The sequence below is a fragment of the Lepidochelys olivacea genome (assembly GCF_965140295.1).
Source record: "Lepidochelys olivacea isolate rLepOli2 genome assembly, chromosome: 24".
NCBI classification, from domain to species: Eukaryota; Metazoa; Chordata; order Testudines; family Cheloniidae; genus Lepidochelys; species Lepidochelys olivacea.
Window position 1 is genome coordinate 10,489,066 of NC_140434.1, and position 10,010 is coordinate 10,499,075.

General features: G+C 55.9%; 1 protein-coding gene across 1 annotated transcript in view; it reads right to left on the bottom strand.

The window, feature by feature from the left end:
• The window catches only part of NDUFS2 (NADH:ubiquinone oxidoreductase core subunit S2), a 30,844-nt gene extending 24,658 nt beyond the window's left edge, over positions 1-6,186 (bottom strand). Inside the window, exons 1-2 of the mRNA XM_084614050.1 lie at positions 6,024-6,186; positions 3,971-4,077 (exon numbers count right to left, since the gene is read on the bottom strand). Coding sequence (XP_084470176.1) covers positions 3,971-4,077; positions 6,024-6,109 — 193 coding nt within the window. The 5' untranslated portion in view covers positions 6,110-6,186. The remainder of the gene's footprint in view (positions 1-3,970; positions 4,078-6,023) is intronic.
• Positions 6,187-10,010: the final 3,824 nt, after the last annotated feature.

Here is a 10,010-nt window from a genome sequence, read left to right on the forward strand (position 1 = left end):
CTCACATTATGCAGGGGGTTCATTTGCTCTCTAGGCGACCCAAGTGAGTGCACCCCACCATTCGCTGTGCCCAGTGCAAGCTAAAGAGCAGTGAGCACCCCACGAGTCCAGAGGCTGGGAGTGCCCAGCTGTGGTGAGGAGGGAGAGCAGGAGCGAAGGGCGCAAGCTGGCTCTTGGCACAGAAGCTCAGCACTTGCCTTGGAGGGGTCACCCAGGAGGAAGCCTCGTCTGGGCCAAACTGTCCCAAACTTGGTCTCTGTCCAGCAGGGGAGTGGGAGGAAAATCTTGCAGGCGTCTCATGAAAAAAACTGACAACATTTCCCCTCTCTGTACACCTCCAGGGGCTGCTGAAGTGGGAGAATTCCCAACGTGGCCCTTGGGGGCTTTCCCCTTCCAGCTTGAGTCATTTCCCCTTTGCAGATAGCTCGAGAAGAGTCTCTTTAGCTCAGGTTTCTCTTGGACACTCGTGACCCAAAAGTACCGCCCCTTGGAGACGGAGGATAAACTCCGGGGACAATCACAACAGTCAAAGTAACGGAGCTCAATGAGGCCAGTTGGAGTCGCTGTAGCATTCACACATCGTGGAATTTCACCAGCTCGCTGGCAGAGCCCTGACGATGGGTTAAAGGCCCCGGGCAGCCCCACAGTGACTCAGCACAGGGAACCTCATGTACGGGGTTCCCACAACGGCAGGCCTAGAGCTGCTCACCTGGACACACAGCACTAAACCACTGTAACTCCCCCCCCACCCCCCAAACACACCTGAAGAGCAGCAAACTGCTAAGGACAACTCCACAGCCACGCAGCTCACCCAGCTCCTCCCCGAATACCCTCCTGCAACAATGTCTCACTCAGAACGAGCATTTGCCTCTTTCTTCCTTCGGCTGCCAAGACCCGAGCATTCACAGGAGGGGAGTATGTCCCTTAATGCATTCTGCATGGGGAGAGAAATCCCTTCCTGACCCCTGTAGCAGTCAGCTTACACCATGACACACTAGTCAGCTGTCCTTAGACAAATATTATAGGTCATACATTAGGCTGCCTATGATTGATTTTCAATCCATTGGCAGCATGTCTCAGTGACTGGAAAGACAGCAAATGCATTCACAGGTCCGTCTGCCTGCTACTGGGACACTTGGCTTAAAGGGACAGGCCAGCTAAAAATCCCAGTCAGTACTTCACACAAAACGCGTTTTCCTTGTAACTAGCAGCAGCATAAATTACAGCAGTGGTTCCCAAACTGGGGCTCGTAAACCCCTGGGGGTTTGCGAAATATTACAGAGGGTTCTCGGGAAAAAATTTCCTAATGGCGGACAGAGTTGTCGCTAGGGTCCCTGGGCAGCACGGGTCCAGCAGCCCAGAGACCCTGCACTTCCAATAGCTAAGCAGATCAAAGCAAACATATCTATCACACTGAGGAGATTTAAACTTCAAGACTCCTTATAAGAAATGGAAAGGAAGGTAGATATTTTTTGCTGTTTTTAAAATTAAATAGGCAGCTAGTATTGTTTTGAAAATTATTATGAAGAACAAGTTTAAGCTTTGTTGTAATGTGCGTTGTTTGCCTGGACTGCTCAAGACCTGAATGCTTGTGTAGGGGGAACTCTTTGTGTTGGCTTCTTAAATATCTTCATGCACTTTCATATCTGATACTCTTTGATGAAACATAGGAGCCTTGTCTTATAACAGGCTTATTCAAAGTGATACAAGCTATGAAAGTGAGATCTTGGAAGAGTGTTGCTGTTTTCATAATGTAATAAAAATACTGTAATGATCATAATTAATAATAAATAGTGTGTAATAAGCATGTCAAAAACAAATTTTATATTTCCAAGATCACTGCTTTTATCATTTATATTCAGATAAAGGAGAAAAACTGTGGAAATATTCCTTTTTTAGGAGGGGGTTCGTGAGACTTGACATTTTAGTGAAAGGGGTTCACAGATGTTAAAGTTTGGGAACCACTGAATTACAGCAATGGGAAAGCTTCTATCCTGACTTCTTCCCACTGACGCTCTCCCCCCCACTTCCTGCGTTTGGGGTCTTATCTCACACGCAATGCACAAGGGTCGAGATTTCCAGTGCAGCTGAGGTTTCAGAGTAGCAGCCGTGTTAGTCTCTATTCGCAAAAAGAAAAGGAGTACTTGTGGCACCTTAGAGACTAACCAATTTGTTTGAGCATACGCTTCCATGAGCTACAGCTCACTTCATCGGATGTTTTATGGACTTTAAGACCAGAAACGACTATTCTGAACTTCTAGCCTAACCCTCATGGCACAAGCCAGAGGATTTCATTCCATGATTCCTGTGTCCAGCCCATATCTTGGGATGGAGCTACAAATCTCTGAAAGAAAATACCTTAAAGACTTCTCCTGACAGAGAATCCACCACACCCCTCAGTACATTGTTCCAGTGGCTACCTGCCCTCACCAATAAAGATTCGTGCCTTATTTGTAGTCTGAATTAGGCTACCTCTACACTAGAAACTTCAAAGCGCTCCCACAGCAGCGCTCTGAAGCGTGAGCATGGTCACGTGCGAGCGCTGGGAGACAGCTCTCCCAGCGCTCCTGGTAATCCACCTCCACAAGGGGAATAGCTCCGAGTGTGGCTCCCAGCACTTGGAGCCTGTCCACACTAGCGCTTTAAAGCGTTCAGACTTGCTGCTGAAAAATCACCCCCCTGAGCCAGCAAGTTAGAGTGCTATAAAATGTAAGTGTAGACGAGCCCTTTAGTCTAGCTTCAGTTTCCAGCCACTGGATCAAATTATGCCTTTTTCTGGCAGACTGAAGAGCCATCTTTTATCAGAAACCTCTTCCCCAGGTAGCTGCCTGTAACTGAGCAAGTGACCCCTTAACCTTCTGTGGATAAACTAAACTTAATCAGACTGACCTTTTTTAAGTCTCTCCGGCAGGTTTGCCAGACAGTGGATCATTCCTGTGGCTCTTTTCTGAAACTCTTCCAATTTGTCAACAGTCTGAAGCACAGGCACCAGTATTACACACAGTATCCAGTAATGGTTGTTCCTCTGCTTATACAGCTAGAGGATCACATAAGTCCTCTTAGCTACTGCATCACACAACTCCTATCCAATTGGTTATCTACCAGGATACGCATACACGCAATGCCCAGCCCAACTAGAGCTGAGCACAACTTTTTTAAACTAAGTTTTCTTTTTGGTTTTGGGGTTTTTTTCTTTGGGGGGCGGGGGGGGAGAGAATGCAGCTTCAGGTCAACTGAAACAATTTGTGACTCAAATCGATTTTTTTTCCCCCAGCATGGCCAGCAAACCCACACATCAGTTATCCAAGCAGCTCTATTCCTACATCCTATTCAGAGTCACTGCACTCCAGGATACTACCCCCCATCCTGTCAGCGTGACCTGCAGTCTTTGCTTGTGCTTGGCTGTGTTAAAACACAGGTTTAAATCAGCCCATCTTACATGGCGATCTCTAGCACTCTGTATAAGTGACCTGTCCCCATCATCACTTCATGCACAGAGCATTTGTGTTTGGGTTTCAGATGCAACAAAATGACGTCTCAAATCCAAAATCTTGTTTCCACTTACATTAAAATAAAAGCCATGGGATCATTCCTATAAAAAGGGAGATGCTAATTTAAAAAAAAAAAAATCTTTAAAAAAAACAGACCCAGATCTATTTCTTTAACCAGATCACCTTAAACTAAGGAAGCTCCCTCCATGCTGACCACATTTGTTTTCCCACTATCTCAGGTTGGACAACGTAAGGCAATACGCTCCATGAAGATGCAGGGGTCCATCTACACAGAGCTCACTACAGGATTGGGCCCAAGAAGGCCACTCAGCTGCAAGTCCAGCGATGTCCACAGAGGCGGGACTGCACACCCCAGGGGCAGGTTTGGCTCCAAACTTAAAACATGACAACCACCAATACAAGAGCATCCGCATGATGACAGTGCATTTAAGGGGGCAGGCACCTTCGACAGAACTCACCGTTCCAGGGAGGAGGCACCCACTTCTCAGTCTCCTTGGTGGGGTACATGACCGCACCTGCAAACTGCTGGGCCCACTCGACATCTGGCTGCCACTGCTTTGAGCCTCTGAACACAGAGATAAGGAAAGGGTATCAAACACGGCAAGTTCATTCAACCTGCCTGACTCTAGTCTCAGATTCTGTGGGTTTTAAAGGAGTTGTTGCCAGGCAGATGGGGGAGGAAGGGAGAAGATGGGGATTGAAAGTGAGACTCTGTCTTGGCTGAGTGAGCTTCATCCTTGGGAATGCAGCGGTTTGGCAGCCCGAGAGCCTATTTCTCCATAGTTTGGGGAGCTGCAGTACAAGCTGCCCACACATTGCTCCCCACCAACCGCTCTCAAGTCTGATCAAGGGGGCCTGTCTAAGGATGAGGGGAGTTCAGTCTCCATGGCCCATTCAATCCTTGGTTTTGCTTCTCTGCCAAGGGGTCAGTTAGCATCCACGGGGTGGTGACTTTTGTGCCATGGATAGTCCTGCAGTGGAAGGAAGACAGCCTCTCCACTCATTTCATAAACCATCAAAGTCCAGACTTACGCTGGCGAGATTCAAAGAGGTAACCATGCAGAGAAAAGCTTCATGGCTCATTCCCAAGTGCCTGAGCTAGCTAGTCTCCCAGATCAAGTGTCATCAGCAAGGAAGTCTGAGGAAAACCTCAAACATGCCTCAATGCGCAGTATACCCACTCTGTCACAAGGGCACCGCGTACAACTGCCCCACAAGCTAGGGGGTTTGTATGACAGCCACCCAGTAGCCACCCAGTGACAGGAACCAGTCAGGAGCATGGTAGTTTGTTTCCTGCAGGAGGCAAGTTTGCAGCAGCAGGAGTACCAAAGTGGACAGCCCCACGGCATGCGCAGAGACCTATGGTAAGAACCAAGATCCAAGTACAGTGTCCTTACTAGGGGGCTGGAGAACGGGTCCCCATGTTAGGAGCTAGCAAAGCCCAGGGGGAGGGGATGGGTCCCCAGGGAGAGCAGGGTCTCCAGGGAGGGGATGGCAATGCCTAGGAGGGTCCGGGGAGGGGGCAAGGGAAGGGTCCCTGAGGAAGAGGAAGATCCCAAGAGAACAGGAGGCAGGGGAGAGGTGCCAAAGAGGCAGAGGAGGATTCCCTGGGGAGGGCAGCGGGAGATCCCAGGGAAGGTGGGGTCCCCACTAGGGGAGATGACAATGTCCAGAGGATCCTGGGGGTTCAGAACATGGGGGAGGGGTTCCAAGGGAGAGGCAGGAGGCAGAGGAGGGATCCCCGAGGAATGGGTCATGGGGGCAGGCAAGGGGAAGTCCCAGAGGAGAGATCTGGAGGGTGGGGTGCAGGAGGCAGGGAAGGGGTCCCGAGGGAAGGGGGGCTGCCGGGGGGGGTGCTTGGAAATGCCCAGAAAGGTCCGGCGTGGGGGAGAAGGCAGGGGAGGGGTTCCCGGTGGGGAAGGGGGCAGGGTCCCTGGGGAGAGGGAAAGGATCACGAAGGGGGCAGAAGGGGAGATCCCAGGAGAGGGAGAAGAAGTCGGCGGGGGGAAGGCAGGCGAAGTCCTGGGGGGACGGTCGCGGGGGGGGCAGACGAAGTCCCCCGGGGGGACGGTCGCGGGGGGGCAGACGAAGTCCCCCGGGGGGACGGTCGCGGGGGGGCAGACGAAGTCCCCCGGGGGGACGGTCGCGGGGGGGGGCAGGCGAAGTCCCCTGGGGGGACGGTCGCGGGGGGGGGCAGGCGAAGTCCCCCGGGGGGACGGTCGCGGGGGGGGGGCAGGCGAAGTCCCCCGGGGGGACGGTCGCGGGGGGGGGCAGGCGAAGTCCCCCGGGGGGACGGTCGCGGGGGGGGGGCAGGCGAAGTCCCCCGGGGGGACGGTCGCGGGGGGGGGGCAGGCGAAGTCCCCCGGGGGGACGGTCGCGGGGGGGGGCAGGCGAAGTCCCCCGGGGGGACGGTCGCGGGGGGGGGGGCAGGCGAAGTCCCCGGGGGGAGGGTCGCGGGGGATCCGGAGAGGGGGGATCGGGGGTGCGGGCAGGCTCCGGGCTGGGTCTCACCTGCTCGGCGCTGCCCCCAGCCGGAGCCCCGGGAGCCATGACCCTGAAGGTGCCCGCAGCCTCCGCAGAGCCCTGAGCGCCGCCATCTTCCCAGCGGCGCCGCGGCGAGCCGGGACAGAAGTACACGGCCGCCCTCTGCAGCTTCAACCCGGTAGGAAAGGCTGGCGGTGAGCCGCCATATTTAGTGAGGGCAAAGAAGGCGTCTTCGAAATAGCCAGAAAACCGGGCCGACGCCGCCACCCCCTACAGCGCAGCTGGGCGCCATGTTTATTACGGGCAACATCCGGGACACCAGCTCGAGTCTTTCTCCGTTGTGGGTGCCTCCATCTTTCCTATGGGTAATATCCGGGAGACTGGCCTGGCTTCACTGCCCATAGAACCCGCCATGCGGAGTGAGGGTGGGACACCATCTTTACTATGGGCACTGGCAGCCTCCCAGCTGGGTCTCCCTCCCAGTGGAGCGGCCTGAAGAGCCGCAGGAGCCATGCTGGATATGGGCATCCTGGGAGTGATGAGGGACCTGGCCTGGCTCTATGATCAACACCATGGGGGCCTTTCCTGGGGCTGGCCCCCAGGGCAGGGCCTGGGCAGCCACAGGCTGGGCCCAGCCCCCAAGTGCGGCTCCCCCAGAGCTGGGTGCTCAGTGGGAGGTGGATTTTGGGTCCCCTCCCATTGCCCCCCATAGCTCCCTGCCCCTCCTTCTGCAGAGCCCCCAGCCCCGCATCCTCCTCTCAGCCCTGCCCCCCCTCCCCCCCCCCGTCCAAGCTGCCTGCAGCCCTGAGTCACGGGGCAGCTGGTGCCAGGGATTCTGGGACATGTCCGTTCAAAGGCCCAATGGCACATGGCTATGCAGAACCAGAGCGCCATGGAGCTGGGCTTGGAGCTCAGTGCAGCGCTGGGCCTGCGGAGCGGGAGGAGCAGGACCAGGGGCTCCTGCCTAGTGGGATTCCCAGGGATCCTTGGCAGCTGGTTCCTGCTGACTCCAGCTGGCAGCACCGACAGAGACCAGCAAAGGATCCCAGACTTTACTGAGCCTTCTGCTAAGCTGGGAAGTGCCAGTTCAGCTCATGGCTCAACCCCCTTTGTCTGTCCTTGTGTAGATTATCTACAGCAATTACAGCAACTGCGCTGCTGCTGCCCTTGGGCACTGGGATGGGGCTGCGGAGAGCTGGCAGTGCAGGGGGACACAGGGTCAAGATGCTGCTCTTGGGGTGAAACCCACCACACTAAGCATCTGGGAGGAGATTTAGTCAGCTGCCTGGAGAGCCCTGAATGGGACGTCAAAGGGCTGGAACCAGCTGTGACACCAACTGCAGATGTCCGGGAGACTGGCAACAAGATGAGGCCCCCGCACCACTCAGACCTTATTGGAGAAGGGCTCTGCTCTGACCCTGCTTTCAACAGTGGGAGCAGCGCAGGCAGCCTCTGAGACACCACACGGGGCAACAGCCAGAACCCCGAGCTTGTGCTCTTCTGAGGGTCAGCGAGGATGCCCGGGAGCCAGAGCTGCTGGGGGATTGTCCTGCAGGAAAAGCACTGAATCAGCCCTGGAGAGGGCACACGGAGCAGCCGTCCCAGCCGTTCTCCTGGCAGGTAGGGAGGCAGCCACAGGGTGAGGAGATGGGCTGAGCATGGAGAGAGGGGCTGAGTGTGGAGTGAGCTCAAGGCCTTCGGAAAGGAAAAAGTCCCTTCAGTTGGGTTCTTCAATCAGCCACTGGGAACTCACTGCTGCAGGAACCGATGGCCACAAGGGGGCTCCTGGAGCAGGTCTTCAGGCTGAGTCTGACATGACTCCAGCACCTAACCTTTGTCTTTACCCAGCTACGTGCGCCTGGCGCCTGCCCTGCAGCCTTCTATCCCGGGCGCCTGGCTCCTGTCCTGCAGCTTTTAACCCTGGGCACCCAACGCCTGCCTGGCAGCCTTTTATCCTGGGTGCATGGCTTGGAGGAGGTGCTTGGGGAACTGCTTTGTGAAGAGCTGTGTGATGGCGGGTGGTGCACGGGGCTGTGTGTAGATTGTGTCAGTGTGCGCGATGGGGGTTGTGCGTGGCGTGCACATCTGCAGGCACAAGGCTGTGTATAGATTGTGTCAGTGTGTATCCGTTTGTGGTGGGGGCTGTATGTGCTGGGAGGTTGTGGCACGTATGTCTGACTCTGCAGTAGCCTGTAGCGGGGTCATTGGGCTGTATTGCGGTGGGGTGCTGGGGATGCTGCTTGTGTTGCTGGGGAGGCTGCGGTGAGTCAGTGGAAATCTTTACTCCCATCCTTAGCCACCGGTGCCAGACAGGCCCTCTGCCCTCCCCCTCTGGGCTGCAGTTTCATCCCTTGCAGACATTCCTAACGAGGCTGGGGGGAGGGGATGGGGCCTGGGCTGTGGTTTGTGGGACTCTGTTCACTCTTCAAGTGCTGACATCCCATGTGCAGCTGGGACAGACACCGCACCGGCCAGCATCCTCAGCCCACTGCCCTCCTGGCACAGCGCTGGCTCTCCAGCTGGGGTCTCGCTGACAGGGGCTGGCTCCCGTTCGTTCGGGAGGAGCAGAGATAGCCAGGGGACAGGCTGGTCTTTGCAGCCTGGCTTTCCTGTAGGATGCGGGAAGGGCTGGCGCACGGGGGCCCTGGTCAGCCAATCCCACAGGCAGCCTCAAGTGACCCAGCCAGGAGAGGAAGCTGCTGCCTCTGCCTTTTCCTTCCTTGCACATCCTCTGTGACTGCCGCTCAATTTAGCATCAGTGACAGGGCCCTGTAGGGAGCCTCTGTTTACCCACAAATACGGTAGGGTGGCCGGCTGCCGCTGGGCCCAATGCCCATGATCTGGGGCAGCCTTTACACCTGGGCAAAGTAAGAGGCAAATGCCGCCAGCTGGGGATTCCCCACTCACGCTGGGAGCCTTGCACCCAAGTCAAGTCCACTGTGCTCTGGTCCTGATGGCAAGCGACTTGCAACCGGGGCAGAAGGGGACGTGAGTTGCCATGGACCCTTGCTGAGACCGCAAGCAAGGGGGCCGCTGCTTGGCCAGGACTGAGCCTGGCCCCTGTGTTTCGCAGCATCTGAGAATAGTGCAGCCCTGTCACCGCTGGGCTGGGCAGCACGGGGGCTACAGCCCCAGCACGGAAAGGTGCCATCAGGTCCCTGTCTGATTGCTGTGCCTTAGAGGGAGTGTTCTGCAGAACACCTGAGCGGCCTGCTCACCCTTTAACCATGCCACTGGGCTGCATCTGAGCTCACACCAGGATTGGTGGCCCCAGAGGATCGATGCCCTCAAAAGAGGCTGATGCAGGAGGAGGCACGGACTCCTGGTAATGGTGTTTTGGAAATAATCTGGAAAGCTCCAAGAGGAAGCAACCATGGGGTCCAGCCCTACTCTCTAGCTGGAAGCTGTGTTAGCTACTGGCTACAGAATTCCTGGGGCTGGGAACAAGTGTTCTCCTGTGTATTGAGAGGAGGACTGACAGTCAGGCCTCCTGGGCACTATACTGGCTCTGTCATTGACTTGCTGTATGGTCTTGGCCCAGCCACTTCCATGTTCTGTGCCTCAGTTTGCCCACCTGTGAAATCAGGGCAGAAGCCCAAACCACCCCGCTTCCAGCCCGTGGTCATGTGGGTTTGGTCAGTTTGACCCAGCTTGGGCTTGGCTGTAGGTTTGGGTTTAGAGAAGGGCAGCGTAGTGAGGGTTCAGTCACAGTGAGACTGGGGGTTTGGTTAAGCAGTGTGCTTCTCCCAGCTCCTTCCTAGCACATAGCTCCTCCCCGGGGGTGGTTGGCACGGGCATCTCCATCCAGCTGAGACCTGCAAAATCCCACCCGGACAATCCCCATTGCTCTGGAGTTGGAGACTCCCCCAGAGGAGCTGAGGGGCCCCATCACTGAACCTAGAATTCATGGCATTCCACGTGGCCTGGGATTTCAGTTTAGTGACCGCCCTCCTGCTCCAGGGGCTGGGAGCTCACCGAGTGTTTGCAAAGGGCTTGCAGGCCCCCTTTGCAGTG